This window comes from Sapajus apella, unplaced genomic scaffold (genome assembly GCF_009761245.1).
Source record: "Sapajus apella isolate SASKATOON/1434 unplaced genomic scaffold, GSC_monkey_1.0 scaffold143, whole genome shotgun sequence".
Classification (NCBI taxonomy): Eukaryota; Metazoa; Chordata; class Mammalia; order Primates; family Cebidae; genus Sapajus; species Sapajus apella.
In genome coordinates this window covers 1,282,757-1,299,733 of record NW_022437083.1, presented here as the reverse complement: position 1 = coordinate 1,299,733, position 16,977 = coordinate 1,282,757, and the positions used below count along the sequence as shown (strand labels likewise).

At 43.8% G+C, this 16,977-nt stretch overlaps 1 protein-coding gene across 11 annotated transcripts in view; it reads left to right on the top strand.

Annotated features, from left to right (window-relative positions):
* ULK4 (unc-51 like kinase 4) overlaps window positions 1–16,977 on the top strand; it is a 630,679-nt gene that overhangs the window by 6,951 nt on the left and 606,751 nt on the right. For 10 of the 11 annotated variants that reach the window (XR_004264542.1, XR_004264544.1, XR_004264543.1 and 7 more), the window contains exons 2-5: window positions 624–809; window positions 8,137–8,236; window positions 9,124–9,263; window positions 12,668–12,830. Coding sequence is in view for 8 of the 11 variants with exons in the window: in XM_032264293.1 (XP_032120184.1) it covers window positions 672–809; window positions 8,137–8,236; window positions 9,124–9,263; window positions 12,668–12,830 (541 nt within the window). In the remaining 3 variants the exon portion in view is untranslated. Of the gene's footprint in view, window positions 1–623; window positions 810–8,136; window positions 8,237–9,123; window positions 9,264–12,667; window positions 12,831–16,977 lie in introns of those variants that run through there. The other variant, XM_032264292.1, reaches the window with a different exon arrangement.

The window sequence follows — 16,977 nt, the reverse complement described above, 5'->3', positions numbered from 1 at the left end:
CCGCCGCTGCTGCAATGGCGGCCGCCGCTGCTGCAATGGCGGCCGCCATTGTGATGGAGGGCCGGCCGCACGGAATGCCGGGATGCCCACCACCCTAGGGGCGCGGGCCGCTGCTCGCTGTGTTTGAAAGATCTTGTTGATGGAGCTTGAATGCCGCTTTGCGAATGTTTGTTTATGTATTTACTTCTGAGACAAAGTCTCGCTCCGTCGCTGTGGTTGGAGTGCAGCGGTGCGATCTCGGCTCGCTGCAGCCTCCGCCTCCCGGGTAGCTGGGACCACGCCCGGCCAATTTTTGTGTTTTAAATAGAGACGGGTTTTCACCGTGTCGGCCAGGCTGGTCTCAAACTCCTGACCTCAGGTGATCCCCCGCCTCCGCCTCCTGAAGTTCTGGGATTACAGGCTAAGTCACCGCACCTGGCTGGGAATTTTTATTTATTTGCCCCTTAGCTTTGTTCATCCTGCAAAAAATACCAACATTAGTATTTAACGTTTGTAAGTCAATTTTCCGAATTTATCGAATTGCTAGATTTTTTTTTCACGTATAAAATATTCTTGGCTAATTATCCTAGGCTAATTATGCAACTAGCTTGTACTTATCAATGTCATTTTTGTTTGCTTTTTAGGAGCCAGAGATGCCGTCATTCTATCGTCCGTGAGAAGTTTGCCCAGATATGGAAAACTTTATTCTGTATGAGGAGATCGGAAGAGGAAGCAAGACTGTGGTGTATAAAGGGCGGCGGAAGGGCACAATCCATTTTGTAGCCATTCTTTGTACTGATAAGTGCAAAAGGCCTGAGATAACCAACTGGGTAAGTCAGTGTGTTTCCACTGGTAGGGGAAGGAGCGCTACGATAGCGTTTTCACAGGAGCCATTGAACTGGTTATATTAAATGCCACATTTTCTCTCTGGAAGGGGTGACCTCTCTGCTCAGTGCCACCAGTCCTGAGTAATGAGTAATAAACATATCCAAGTCATGACTAACTTAGGTTTATTTTATTTAATTTTTTTCTTTGTGAGGGGTATAAATCAGGGACACTATACTCTTTTTTTTTTTCTCTTGAAACAGGGCCTGGCTCTGTTGCCCAGACTGGAATTCAGTGGTGCAATCATGACTCACTGTAGCCTCGACCTCTGTGCTCAAATGATCCTCCCACCTCAGCCTCCAGAGTAGCTGGGACTACAGGCATATACCACCATGCCTGGCTAATCCTTTGTATTTTTCATAGAGTGGGGGTTTGGCTATGTTGCCCAGGCTGGTCTTGAACTCCTGTGCTCAAGCTGTCTGTCCACTTCGGCCTCCCAAAGTGTTCGGATTACAGGCAGGAGCCACTGTGCCCAGCCTGGAAACTATATTCTATGTTAGATAATTTACTTTTTGAATTTGCTGTGTTTAGGAAACAAGCAGTTCCTCCCACTGCCACCCCCAGCCCTGCAATTTACTGTCAAGGAAGGACAGTGGGTGAGAGTGACTCGGGTTTGAAATAGCTGTATCACTTTATAGCCTAGGCTTCCTGGACCATACCTAGCTTAAAACAAAAATATTGTGGTAAAATACAACATAACATAAGGTTTGCCCCCCCAGTGATTTTTAATTGTGCAATTTAGGGATGATAAGTACACCCATATTGCTGTGCAACAATCACCACCACCTATCTCCTACCTCTTTTCCAGTTCAACTTTATTTACAAAAGCAGGCAGCATGTGCAGTTTGGCCCCCCAACCAGTAGTATTAATGATATTTGGATTGACTCCTCCAGTCCTTAGGGATTACGTGGAAATATCATTCCATATTTGTTTATACTGTATTTTCACTTGTTTTCTCCTTTGCTTCTCGTAATTTATGTGATTTAGCTGGAGCATATGCCTCTCTCTTGCTTCTCATAAGAGAAGCTCTATACCTGTGAGACGAATTCCTCATTTCTCCTCCTGCTTCCGGTAACCGTCATTCTACTTTCTGTCTCTGTGGTTTTGACTATTCTATAGAAATGGTGTCATACAGTATTTTTCTTTTTTCGTGTCTGGCTTATTTCGATTAGTATAATGTCCTCAGTGTTCATCCATGTTGTAGCTCGGGTCAGGATTTCCTCCTTTTTAAGGCTGAATCACTTCATTGTACATACGTATATTGCATTTTGCTTGTCTATTCATGTATCAGTGGACACAGGCTGCTTCTGTGTTTTAACGACTGTGAACAATGCTGCTGTGAATGTGTAGGTACAGATATGACTTTGAGATCCTGCTTTCTTTTGTGTACATACCCAGAAGTGGAATCGCTGGTCCTGTGGGAATTCTAGCCCTGATTTTGTAAAGACTTGCTGCGCTGTTTTCCCCAGCAGCTCGCCCATCCTCACATTGCAGCCCGTCAGGGCACAAGGGTTCAGCTTCTCTGCATCTTTGTCAGTACTTGTTTTTATTTATTTATTTATTTTAACAGTAACCATCCTAATGGGTGTGAGGTGGTGTCTCATTATTGTTTGGATTTGCATTTCCCTAATGACTAGTGATGCTGAGCCGAATCTTTTCATGTGCTTGTTGACAATTTGTATTTCTCCTTTGGAGAAACGTCTGTTCTTTTCGCCCATTTCCTTAAGTCCTTTGCCCATTCTCTAATCTGGTTGCTTTCTTGCTGAGTTTTATGACTCATCTATATATTCTAGATACTAATCTGCTCAGATATATGATTTGCAAGTATATTTTCATATTCCACAGGTTGCCTTTTCACTTTGTTGTTAGTGCCTTTTGATGTAGTAAAGTTTAAAATTTGTGCGGAGTCACATTTGCCTGTCTTTTTTTTTCCTGTGTCTTTGGTGTCATATCCAAATATCCAAAAATCATTGCCAAACCCAGTGTCACGAAGCTTTTGCCCTATTTGTTGTTCTGAGAGTTACGTATTTTTACCTCTTATATTTAGATATTTGATTCATTTTGAGTTAAATTTTGTATGTGGTGTTCAGTAAGTGTCTCAGTTTGTTTGGGTTGCTAAAGCAAAATGCCTTGGGCTGGAAAGCTTAGAAATGACAGAAATTTATTGGCCACAGTTCTTGGGGCTGGCAAGTCCAAGATCAAGGTGCCAGCAGATTTGGTGTCTGGTAACGGCTTGCTGTCCTTTTCAAAGCTGGTGCCTTCTATGTGTGCCCACATGGCAGAGGAGGAAAGAAAACAGGCTTCCTAAGCCTCTCTTCTCAGGGCATTAAGTTTATTTATGAGGGTAGAGTCCACATGATCCAATCATCTCTTAAAGGTTTCACCTCCTGATGCCACCACAATGGGCATTAGGTTTCAATGTGAATTTTTTTTTTGAGACGAAGTCTTGCTCTGTCACCAGGCTGGAGTGCAGTGGCTCGATCTCGGCTCACTGCAACCTCTGCCTCCCGGGTTCAAGGCATTCTCCTGCCTCAGCCTCCGAGCAGCTGGGACTACAGGCGAGTACCGCCACGCCCAGCTAATTTTTGTATTTTTTTAATAGAGACAGGGTTTCACCATGTTGGCCAGGATGCAATGTGACTTTTAGAGGGACACATTCATACCGTAGCAGTGAAGGTCTAGCTTCTCTCTCTTCATGTGGGTAATCCAGTTTTCCCAGCACCATTTGTTGAAAGGACTGTCCTTTCCCCGTTGAATAGTTTTGGAATCCTTGTTGAAAGTCATTTGACCATATGTGTGAGGGTTTATTTCTGGGCTCCTTATTCTATACTGTTGGTCTATATGTTTGTCTTTATAGCAATACTATACTGTTTTTATTACTGTAGCTTTGTAGTAAGTTTTGGAATCAGGAAGCATGTGTTCTACAGCCTTTTTTTCTTTTTCTTTTAAGATTGTTTTGGCCATTTGGCATATTGAGATTCCATGTGAAGTTTTGAATAGATTTTTTTTCTAGTCCTGCAAAAAAAGTGGTTGGGAGTTTGATAAGAATTTCATTGAATGTGTAGATTGCTTTGGGGAGATTGATTTTGGGTGGTATTTGAATGTTAATTATTAATATCTGAATATTGTCTTCCACTTCATAAACACTTGATATTTTCCAACTTATTTATGTCTTTTAAAAATTTCCTTCAGAAGTTTTTATAGTTTTCATTGTGTAAGTCCTTCCACCTGTTCAGTTAATTCCTATGTGTTTTATTGTTTTTGCTGCTATTATTAATGGAGGTGTTTTCTTACTTTCCTTTTTCCATTGTATATTTGTTAATGTCTAGACATTCTCACTGGGCATGGTAGCTCATACCTGTAATCCCAGCACTTTGAGAGGCTGAGGGAGGTGGAGGCAGATTGCTTGAACTCAGCAGTTCGAGAGCAGCCTGGGCAACATGGTGAAACTGTGTCTCTGCAAAAAATACAAAAATGAGCCTGGGGTGGGCCAAGCACGGTGGCTCATGCCTGTAATCCCAGCACTTTGGAAGGCCGAGGTGGGCAGATCACTTGAGGCCAAGAGTTCAAGACCAGTGTGGCCAACGTGGTTAAAAACCCATCTCTACTAAAAATACAAAGAATCAGCTGGGCAGGCTGGCACGTGCCTGTAGTCCCAGCTACTTGGGAGGCTGAGGCAGGAGAATCACTTGAACTCGTGAGTTGGAGGTTGCAGTGAGTCAAGATCGTGCCACTGCACTCCAGCCTGGGCGACAGCACAAGACTTTGTCTCAAAAAAAAAAAAAAAAAAAAAGCTGGGGTTGGTGCCAGACACCTGTGGTCCCAGCTACTCAGGAAGCGGAGGTGGAAGGATTTCTTGAGCCTGGGTGTAGGTGGTGGGGGTTACAGTGAGCAGTGATTGTGCCACTGCACTCCAACCTGAGTGACAGTGAGATCTTGTCTCAAAAATAAATAAACAGAGTAGCTGCAGAGTCTGTGGAGGGTTGGTCGAGTTTAACAAGAATTGCAGTGGTCGTGGGAGTGAGCTGGAAAGTGTGTGTACGTGGTCACAGGCTAGGATGTGTGGAAGAGATTTTGGTGGTGATGCAGTTTTTAGTAAAGTCTAGCAACACCATCCAGTAGAAATACAATGGGGGCCAGAAATCTAATTTTGAATTTTTTAGTAGTCACATTGAAAAATGAAAAACAAATGGGTGAAATTAACTTAGGTAATATATTTCTAAAGCCAGTATATACAGTGTAGAATGATTTCAACATGTTATTGGTAAAAATTATTTACTTATTTATATTTTTGAGATGGAGTCTTGCTCTGCCATGCAGGCTGGAGTGCAGTGGTGCAATCTCGGCTAACTGCAACCTCTGCCTCCCAGGTTCAGGCAATTCTCCTGTCTCAGCCCCCTGAGTTCCTGGGATTAGAGGCATGTACCGCCATGCCTGGCTAATTTTTGTATTTTGTTGTAGAGACAGGGTTTCACCATGTTGGCCAGGCTGGTCTCAAACTCCTGACCTCAAGTGATCTGCCCACCTTGGCCTCCCAAAATGTTGGTTTTACAGGCATGAGCCACTGTACGCAGGCAGTAAAAACTATTACCGAGATATTGTTTATTGTTATTTTTTGGAATGAGGTCTTCAGAATACTGTGTGTATGTCACATCTGTAGCACGTCCTGGCTCAGACAAGCCACTTTTCGAGTTCTGAGTAGCCTTGTGTGGCACGTCGCTTCCGCATTGAACACCGCAGGTCTGTGGAGTAACCATGAGTAGGTGGTCGAGGTGAAGGCGGAGGCAAGACTCTGAGAGGCAGTCTGGCCCAGCATTTGGGAGAGCAGGCGCGGGGCGTGCGTGCAGCGATGAGGAGCGCTGGAAGGAGGTGCTGGGCCCGGATTCTGTTGGTGATTCTGCTGGAATTGCCGTACCCCTTTATTTTTCATCAGGACTCCCCTTCTTGTGCCTGATGCGGTGGGAGTCCTTAAACATGCTCGCCAGGTGGTGTTCCTTATCCTTTGGTGGCCTTATTAGTTTTGCAGTTTCTTTCTTTTTCGGTTTTTTTTTTTGAGACAGGGTCACACTCTGTCATTGAGGCTGCAGTGCAGTGATGTGGTGTCGGCTCACTGCGCCTTGACTTTCTGAGCTCAGGGGTCCTCCTGCCTCCGCCTCCCTAGTAGCTGGGACCACAGGCACGTGCCACCACGCCTGGCTAATTGTTTATTTTAGTTGTGTTGTTTCTTACAAGGTGCTCCTTAAATTTTCTCTTGATCACTCTGCTTTTTGTTTTTTAACCCCTCTATCTTCTAAGTTATGAGGATCTGTTTTCCTCTAATTGTGCTACAGCATGAGCCCACCTAGTTGTTCAGAGCATTTTGTTTTTAAAATGGGGAGCTCAGGCCGGGCGCAGTGGCTCATGCCTGTAATCCCAGCACTTTGGGAGGATGAGGCGGGTGGATCACAAGATCAGGAGTTTGAGACGAGCCTGGCCAACATGGTGAAACCCCATCTCTACTAAAAATACAAAAATTAGCCAGGTGTGGTGGGGTGTGACTATAGTCCTGGCTACTTGGGAGGCTGAGGCAGAAAAATCACTTGAACCCAGAAGGTGGAGGTTTCAGGGAGCCGAGATTGTGCCCCCGTACTTCAGCCTGGGCGACAGAGTGAGACTCCCATCACAAAAAACGTTTGGGGAGCTCTGTACGCATGGGCTCAGGCTCAGTTGTTTGTGTTAAGTGGTAGTAGAGTTTGGATGTGACTTTAAATTTTTTTTTTTTAAGCTGGGCCTAGTGACTCATTCTTGTGATCCCAGCATTTTGGGAGGCTGAGGTGGGAGGATGGCTTGAACCCAGGAGTTCAAGACTAATTTAGGCAACAAATAAGACCTTGTCTCTACAAAAAATCAAAAAATGAACTGAGTGTGGTGGTGCAAGCCTGTGGTCTCCACTGCTCTGCAGGGGTTCACCAGAAACTTGGACAACAGGGAAAAACCAAGAAAAAAAGGACGATTGTCCTATCACCTAAAGATAATTATTGCTCTGCCAGGTGCGGTGGCTCGCACCTGTGATCCCAGCACTTTGGGAGACTGAGGGGGGTGGATCACAAGGTTAGGAGTTCAAGACCAGCCTGGCCAAGACGGTGAAACCCTGTCGCTACTAAAAATACCAACATTAGTTGGGCGTGGTGGCAGGTGCCTGTAATCCCAGCTACTCAGGAGGCTGAGGCAGAGAATTGCTTGAACCTGGGAGGCACGGGTTGCAGTGAGCCGAGATCGTACCACTGCACTCCAGCCTGGGCCACAGAGCAGGATTCTGTCTCAAAATAATAATAATAATAATTGCTCATGTCTTGGTTTGTTTCCTTCTAGCTTCTGAGGGTTTTAAAAGATGTTTTAGTCATGGTATAATTTTGTTTCTTGCCCTGTTCACTTAACATTATAACACTCATTCTTCTGTGTTTTAATTTAAGTAAACATTTTACTGTTGATATTTAGTCAGTTGATAATACAAGTTAGTTAACTATTGTGTTATTGAGTATTTAGGTTATGTTTACTTACCAAAAATTTTTTCCTTTAAAATTATTTCTTCTTCCTTGGTTTTAAAAGTAGTGTGTATTAGTATAGACAGTAGAAAATGAGAGAAAAGTAGAATTAGAAACACCAGCAGTTTAACCAATAAAAGTAGCTATGTTGGTGAATATTCTCTGGTCATTTTCCTATAAATAATTCTTTTGCAAATTTGTGTTTACACAGACAGACAAAAGAGTATTACACAAGTTAAAAAAAATTATTTATTTATTTATTTCTTTAGAGATGGAGTCTTGCTCTGTCACCCAGGCTGCGATTCAGTGTCATGATCTTGGCATGCTGCAACCTCTGCTTCCTGGGTTCAAGCAGTTCTCCTCCCTCAGTCTCCCGAGTAGCTGGGATTACAGACATGTGCCACCATGCCTGGCCAATTTTTGTATTTTTAGTAGAGATGGGGTTTCGCCATCTTGGTCAGCCTGATCTTGAACTCCCGACCTCAAGTGATCTGCCTGCCTCAGCCTCCCAAAGTGCTGGGATTATAGGTATGAGCCACTGTGCATGGCCAAAAAAGTTTATTTTTATGTTAGTGTTTTTCTATATAATAGCCTTCATAATCATCATTTCTAATATCTGTATAGAATTCCACCAAATAAATGTCACTGTTTTCTTATCCACTTACTAATTGCGTATTTAGGTTTTTCTCAGTAGCTGTAAGAGTTTTAGGAATTTCTTTTTAGAGTGAATGCTCTGTGTTTTTATAGGTCCGTCTCACCCATGAAATTAAACACAAGAATATTGTCACTTTTCATGAATGGTATGAAACCAGCAATCACCTCTGGCTAGTAGTGGAACTCTGCACAGGTAGGAAAGAGTATGTAAGAAGTGCTGTGAATATAGTATTGAAAAAAATGCTGTAAGTTTTGTTACTTTCCTTTTGTCTTGTATTGTAAATACAGGTAGTTGATGTTATTTACTACGTCAACTTGAAAATCTATTGCTCTGTGGATATTAGGGAAGGGTAAAGAGCAAAGATGTTTGGGAAAAAGCAGAATTATGTAAATTCAATTTTGGGTTGACTTTACTTTGGTATATTATTACATTACATGCATAAAAAATCAGAAATGTTTTAAAGTGATGGTTAATTTATCAAAAACATTTTCCCCGTAAAAACAAACATTTTAAGTTGACTAGCTATTAGCTAATCAATTTATAAAGTATCTTTCGTTTTTATGAAAAGCATTCTGTACCTCATAAAATTTTAAGCAATGTGGAAAGGTACAACGACGAACCAACAAATAATTAGAGATAACGAGTTACAGCTGTTGCTTCGTACAACTTTGTAGGACTATATACAGGGAGCAAGTTGACTAAATACATGGTATCTGGGCTTTTAGTTTCAAAATTTTAGGAGTTAGGCAAAAAATGTAATTGCTACTAAGTGCTACTATTAACTAGTACTAAGTACTACTGTTAGTGTACTTTGTATACATTTAGTAACAATCAAGGATAATTAAATATTGATATACTTATTGCTAGCTTTCCTGAATCTGTCTCTGGTGCTTGCGCGTAGACTTCTGTTGAAGAGCTGGGGCCACTGTGTTCACTCACCTGTGTGTTCCTTAACCAGACTGTCAGGGTTTACGGTCTTGATCAGTTTTTAATATTCGTACCTGTCAGCATGGAACCTCTCAGGGGCACTCCGTGATGGTAGTGGGTTGAAGTGGGTGATTTCAATCAACTTCTTGCAGGTGGTTCCTTAAAAACAGTTATTGCTCAAGATGAAAACCTCCCAGAAGATGTTGTGAGAGAATTTGGAATTGACCTGATTACTGGCTTACATCATCTTCATAAACTTGGCATTCTCTTTTGTGACATTTCTCCTGAGAAGGTAATTCATGAAAGTTTTCCATTTCCTAAGTGCTTCTGTCTCAATTTAGAGTGCTTTCTCAAAGATGTTTTTATTTTTAGATAAAATTTTGGTATAGAACATCTTGAAATTTTAAGTTTAACTTTTTTTTTTTTTTTTTTTTTTTTTAAATAAAAGGAGGCCAGGCATGGTGGCTCATGCCTGTAATCCCAGCATTTTGGGAGGCTGACGCAGGTGGATCACTTGAGGTCAGCAGTTTGAGACTAGCCTGGCCAACATGACGAAACCCTATCTCTACTAAAAACACAAAAATTAGCCGGGTGTGGTGGCAGATGCCTGTAATTCCAGCTACTCGAGAAGCTGAGGCAGGTGAATTGCTTGATCCTGGGAGGGAGAGGTGGCAGTGAGCTTAGATTGCGCCACCATTGCACTCCAGCCTGGGTGACAGAGCAAGACTCCGTCTCAAAAAAAAGAGAGAAAAAAAGAAGGAAATAAAAGGAAGTACATGGTACTGTATTTTAGGTGCTGAAGCTGCTTTTTGAATGTGAAGTCTCCTTGTCAGAGCTCTTTGAGTAATGCCTTAATGCTGGTAACCTATCCTGTATATGATGAACACAACAGGTCTGTAAGATAAGGCCCTCTTAGGTCCGAAGTCATCGGGCACGTTTGTGAAACATTATTTTAGCTTGATGGCGGCATTCTTGGCTATATATGTATGATTCCTGATATTATGGATCAAATATTTTCTCTTTTGGTAAAATTATTCACAACTAACTGAGCTTCAGTATAGTGGAGTTGTGAAACCTACTTGGTTTCTCAGTTGCAGTCAACACTGACCCTTAGAAGCTGTGTGAACCTGGACAAGTTACCCTGCCTCTCTTTGCCTTAGTTTCTTTGTCACATGGAGATAGATTTTTCAAGATATTTGTGAGGATTACCTATTATATTTAGGTTAAGTTTCTAGGCTACTTTTTGGTAAGTAGTGTGCTCACAGTGATGTCAGTAATTATCTTTGTAAGTACATACTCTGAGAAATTGTACGTGTTACTGGTCTAAGTTTTTACTTTTCCTTTAATATATGCCAGCGAAATCAAAAGCTGAATGTTTCATTTACAAGTTAGAAATTTTATTTTTATTAGAAATTTTATTTTTGCAGGTTATCTGTATGAGCAGATAATCAAAGCTAAAAAAAAAAAAAAACCTCCATAAAATCCCGTATAATGAATGGTAGTTCTTGTTTGAAATACTCAGATCTATGCCTCAAGTCTGCAGCTGCTCAGCTGTCGTTACCGTGCTGAAAGCAGCCACAGACAGCTTGTAAAATACCTGGATGTGGCTGTATTTCAATGCTTCGTTTATGGATATGGAAATGTGGATTTCATGTAATTCATTGTCACGTGTCTAGAAATTTTTTTTTTTCTTAACCATTTAGAAATATAAAAACTACTTTTTTTTTTTTTTTTTTTTTTTTTGAGTCAGACTCTCACTCTGTCGCCCAGACTGGAGTGCAGTGATGTGATCTCAACTTAGTGCAAACTCCACAACCCGGGTTCAAGCAATTCTCCTGCCTCAGCCTCCCAAGTAGCTGGGACTATAGGCATGTAGCTGATTTTTGTATTTTTGGTAATGATGGAGTTTCACCATGTTGGCCAGGCTGGTCTCAAACTCCTGACCTCAGGTGATCCTCCTCACTTGGCCTCCCAAAGTCCTGGGATTTATAGGTGTGAGCCACCATTCCTGGCCAAAAACCACATTCTTTTTGGCAGTTTTCAGATAGTTTTTTTTTTTTTTTTAAATCCAACACTCTTGGTTCATAGCTGTATAGAAGCGGGCAGTGGCCAGGGATTGTCCCAGAGGCTGTAGTTTGCTGATATCTGTGTGGGAGCTGTTTAGTGTAAGGATTTGAGAAGCTCGGGTGCTTTGTGACCTAAGCCTGTGCTCCGGAACAGGGGTTAGCAAAGGTTAGGCGGGATTCCGGTTTTAGTGAATGAACTCTGACTGGAGCACAGCCATGGTCTCTGGTGTATGTGCTGTCAGTGGCTACTGCTCTTCAACAACAGAATTGAAGTGAAGACAAAGACTGTGTGGCTCATAAAGTCTAAAATATTTACTAGCTGGCTCTTCACCAACAATGAAAGTGTTTGCTGATCCATGCCGGTGGTCCTCTGGACCAGCAGCATCAGCTTGACCTGGGACGTGGTAGAAACGGGCCCCATCCCAGACCTGTTGAATCCAAAACTCTGGGGGCAGTGACTGGTCGTTTGTGCTTTAACAAGTCCTCCAGGGGGACTGTGATGCTCACATGAGTGTAAAAGCCACTATTACAGACAAGCAGACATCCTTACTGTGTGTTTGTGACTGGAAGTTAGGATTTAACTTCACATTGCCTTTATTTTATTATTTTTTTGAGACAGAGTCTTGCTCTCATGCAGGCTGGAGTGCAGTGGCAGCCGTGGCCCACTGCAACCTCTCCCTTCAGGTTCAGGCGATTCTGGTGCCTTAGCCTCCTGAGTAGCTGGGACTACAGGCACCCGTCACCATGCCCAGCTAAATGTATTTTGAGTAGAGATGGGGTTTTACCACATTGGCCAGTCTCGTCTCAAAACTCCTGGCCCTCAGTGATCTGCCTGCCTCAGCCTCCCAAAGTGCTGGGATTATAGGCGTGAACCACTGCATTTGACCCTGCATTGCTTTGAAAAACCACAAAGCCACCTGACCCATTGCACCCATCTAGAAATACTTTTAATAGAGGAAATGATGAAAGTAATGGAATGTTAGTTCCTGGCATGTTTTCAACCATCCATAGCTTCCGATCACAAACTATACTAGGACACTTGAGCACTTACCACCTGCTAGTGACTGTTACAGACTCTTCACACGTATAACCTTGATTAATCCTTACAGCAGTCTGAAGAGTTAGGTATTATTTCCCCCATTTTACAGGTGAAGACACTGGGGATTAGAAAGGTTAAATAAATTCTTCAAGGTCAGACACCAAGCAAATGGTGGACTGGGGTCTAAAATCCAGATCTCCGACCTTAGTCCTAACTGTGCATCATGCTTGCTCACCTGGACACACTCAGGCAGGTGCGTTTCAGATCCTCCTGCAGCGCACACTGAGGGCTGGCAAGTGCAGATTGTTGTATTTTCTTCGTTGCTCATCTTTCCCCAGACCTGAGGTTTTCTACGATGGTTATACAGTGTGCTCATATGTATCTGAGAATAAGCAATTTTGTATTTGATTATGAAAAGTTGGATTTATTTTTCTTTAGCTTTTTAAAAAAATTATAAGCATTTATTTTTCTGAGTTCTGATAGAGAGAGAATGGCAGTGCTCAAAAGTTCTCTAGTGCAATTATAAGAGGTACTGATGTATGTACAAACGAAGTTGAATTTTTTCTGAAAACATGTATTTGATCTTCATAGATACTCTTGGAAGGGCCTGGCACACTGAAGTTTAGCAACTTTGGCTTGGCAAAAGTTCAAGGTGAAAATTTGGAAGAGTTCTTTGCTTTGGTGGCAGCAGAAGAAGGAGGCGGTGACGGCGGAGAAAATGTCCTGAAGAAAAGCATGAAAAGTAGAGTCAAAGGTATGTGGACCTGGGAAACTTACAGACCTAACTCTAGCTGTGGACCATGCCACTCCTGTGTTTAGGGGACACTGTCGGTCTTTTGTTTTGCCAGTCAAATAACCTATTGAAAATAATAATGGCCAGCAGACAGAGTCTACATAGGAATGGCTTTGTCCACCTAAAGTATTCAGTGTGGACCTACTCTGTCAGGCCTGGGGAAACTTTAACAAAGCCTGTATTTTGTCCTTAGCTTTATGTTTTACTGAGCACTCGTTAGCACATAGGAGGGGAATGGTGTCTGTTGCATCAGTGGCTGAATAGAAGTTAGTTGAGTCAATGATATTCTGCAGTTGAAGCCTATTTCTGGGGTGTATTCTTGGCATGTGAAATGGGGCCGGGGTGTTAAAATTGCTATACTCGAGGGGAGAGTCTGAAGTGACGTTTCTTACACCTTTCGGGGCACGTGGTAAAGCTCTTTCCTCCTCAAGTTTTATGTCTGGGTGCTGGAGACGTTGGGCTGTTGAAGCTCTGTGTTACTCCGCATGCTGTCAGCTGAGCTGGGTGGTGGTTGAAGGAAACAGCACTCAGAGAGGGTGGCAGATATCCTTGGACTTGCTAGTCGTGTGGCCAGGGATGGGGAAGGAGGATGGGGAACAGCAGGTCAGTTGTAGGCCTCCTAAGTAGGACTAAGGGAAATGAAAGTTTCAGGGCCAGCTTGTATATGATAAGATTTCATGCCCGAGAAGAAGGCTTTTAGTGTCTTCAAATTGCATTTCACAGAATTATCTGTATTCTATGAAAGTGGCTATTGTGGTCTATGTTAGTAGGATATGAAGTTCTGAATTGTGTAAAATTGTATTGTAGAAAACAAGGTCAGTGATATATCGTAGGGGTTCAGTCAGGGTGGTGGGAAAATTTGTAAAATAGATGCAGACCTTCTGGGAAGGCCGGAAGGTTTTGCAGAAGCCTCAGGATAGAGCTATGGCTGAAGGCAGCCTAATCCTGTTGAGCTAAAATAGCAAAACGCAAATAACAAGGGAGTGTGGGGGAGTTTCTCTAAAGAGCTTCTTTATTCATGTGGTCCTGAGACCGACCTTTGATCATTCCAACTGCTCTCTGCTGGAGAGTGGGGGATCAGCAATGTTAATTATCCACAAGTGTGTTGACTCAAAGCCTCTGTCACTGAATCTCTACTAAATAAATGTCCTGGCTATGGCACCCTCCCTGGTGTCTGTGAGTGGCCCGGACCCCTAGCCCGCTCTTTCACTGGGTATCCGTGTCTGAGTGCGTTTGTTCATCCGTCGCTGGGTCAGGGTCTGCAGGTTGGACCTGGCAGTCTATGTCAGTATAAATGCATGTTTAGTAAGGGGAAGAGCTGTGTTGTGGAGAAATAGGTCAGAGGTTCTAGCAGTGATGCTTACTTCTGAGCTTAATCTAAGAGCAGTCTCTGTGACAGGGCAAGTGGGTCTGTTTGCAGCCAGCAGGGCAGCATCAGCGCTGACTTTTGGGGATCATGTACTTCATAGGCAATTAGCCTTCACATCCCTGTGGCTTGATGATAAAAATAAAGTGTAAAACCACTTCCATTTTCCTGGAGACTGAGAACTCACAGTCTTAGGTGTGGCAATGAACAAGGCACGGGAAAACACTCACCCTGCCTTTTGCCATGTGTGACCAGTCGGGTGCGGTGGTGGCGCTGATGATGGGTCAGTGGTGGTGCGCAGCCGTCAAGAATCCGTCCACCTAGATGCTGATGTCAGGGCAAAAACACCTGGATTCTAGTTCTGCCTTTGCTTCTTGTAACTTTCAGAGTGGTGTCACATAGCTGCTAGGAGTTTTAATTTTCTGTGGAAAATTAGGGGACTGGAGGTTGGCTGGATCATAGTTCCCAAATTCAGGGACAGAAAAGTTACATAAATCCCTGATGTGGCCCAGTTTAGGAGGGATTGATGGAGGTTATGTCAAACTAGGCTCAATTTTGGTCCAACGTTGACTGAGAGAAATTATAAATCTGGGCTGATTTATGAAAAGAGCTTTGAATTTAGGATCCCCTACCTGCAGGTTAGAGTTCAGGTTCCAGGATCTGGTCCCGCGTTGCCTGTCTGTTCTTGTGGTGGCCACAAGAATGTGTTTCACTGTCCTTCAACTGCAGGTGCAACTGAGCAAGGCCTCCACCTGTTGAAGAAATCCACCAGTGCTTTTGCCGTGAGGCCAGCTTCTCATGACTGCACCCAGCTAGTGACTGAGCTTGGAGGGGACAGTGAGGCAGGCCTACTCCTGGGAGGCACTCTGGTGGCCCACGTTGCTTCAGGGATTATTATTATTATTTTTTTTGAGATGGAGCCTTGCTCTGTTGCCCAGGCTGGAGTGCAGTGGCGTGATCTCAGCTCACCGCAACCTCTGCCTCTGGGTTCGAGCAATTCTCCCTCAGCCTCCTGAGTAGCTGGGTAAATTACAGGCACACACCACCGCCACGCCCAGCTAATTTTTGTATTTTTTAGTAGAGATGGGGTTTCACCATGTTGGCCAGGCTGGTCTCAAACTCCTGACCTTAGGTGATCTGCCCACCTTGGCCTCCCAAAGTGCTGGGATTCCAGACATGGGCCACTGTGCTCAGCCTGGTTCAGTGATTTTTTTTTTTTTTTTTTTTTTTTTGAGGCAGAGTCTCACTCTTGTTGCCCAGGCTGGGGTGCAGTGGCGTGATCTTGGTTCAGTGTGGCAACCTCTGCCTCCCAGGTTCAGATGATTCTCTTGCTTCAGCCTCCCGAGTGGCTGGGGTTACAGGCGCCTGCCAGCATGCCTGGCTAATTTTTTTGTATTTTTATTAGAGATGAGATTTCACCATGTTGCCCAGGCCAGTCTTGAACTCCTGACCTCAGATGACCCACCCACCTCGGCCTCCCAAAGTGCTGGCATTACAGGCTTGAGCACCGTGCCTGGCCTGGTTCAGGGATTCTTGATGACCCTGAAGAAGCTTCCGTAAGACTTCATGGCATCTATCTAAGGATGATTTCAAATAAGCTTCCTTCCCTTTCTCTTTGCTTGAAGTCCATCGTACATTGTAGTCTGAGCAGATTTCCCCATTTTTTTCTCATAGGTGCTTCCTGTAATAAAATCCTTGTGTGGTTAATCTTGTCTTGGTGACTGCTTCTTGGGGGACCCAGACTAACAGTTCTCATCCCATCACCCCCCGGTCCCCCACCCCCCTCACCCCTTAACCCCACCCTTGGCTGTATGTTCCAGCAACGCGCTGTCTTCACAGTTTCCTGCGCGTGCTGTACAGCTGCCCACACCGCGCCTTACTCTTCGGTTCTCATCTCTCTTTTCTCCTATTTCCTCCCCTCTGCTCCTTGCCGTGACATGCGTGTAGCTCACTCTGACCTTGGGCTCCTGCACTGAAGCGACCCCCCACCTGAGCTTCCTGAGTAGCTGGGACTGCGGATGTGTGCCACCATGCCCGTCAAGTTCCTACAGTTTTTGTAGACTGGAGTTTGCTGTACTGCCCAGGCTCATCTCAGACTCCTGGCCTCAAGTGAGCCTCCTGCCTTGGCCCTCCAAGTAGCTAGGACTACGGGCTTATACCACTGTACCCAGCCCCAACTTCAGCTTTCTTACTTCATTTTTTAAAATTTAATTAAATTTTATTTTTGAGATGGAGTCTTACTCTGTCACCCAGGCTGGAGTGCGTTGGCGTGATCTCGGCTCACGGCAATCTCTACCTTCTGGGTTCAAGAAATCCTCCTGCCTCAGCCTCCTGAGTAGCTGGGACTGCAGGCGTGTGCCACCATGCCTGGCTAATTTTTGTATTTTTAGTAGAAATGGGGTTTTGCCATGTTGGCCAGGCTGGTCTCAAACTCCTGACCTCAGGTGATCCTCCCACCTCGGCCTCCCAAAGTGCTGGGATTACGGTTGTGAGCCCTGCACCCAACCTGGCTTCAGCTTTGTTGAGAAAGACTTCCTTACTTCTTTGTCTGTCTGGGTGGCAAGAGTTTATCAGACTGAATACTCAAGTGTTGTTTTCTTTTATAACTTTGATAATGTTTTGTGCACAAACCATTTAACTTACCGTGTGATAATACAGTGTTCGGTATGTTTGTTTTCTACCCATTTGTGTGTGAACCCAGGGACTTTAATTCCATTGTTCATTAGTGCATTTATTTGTTAA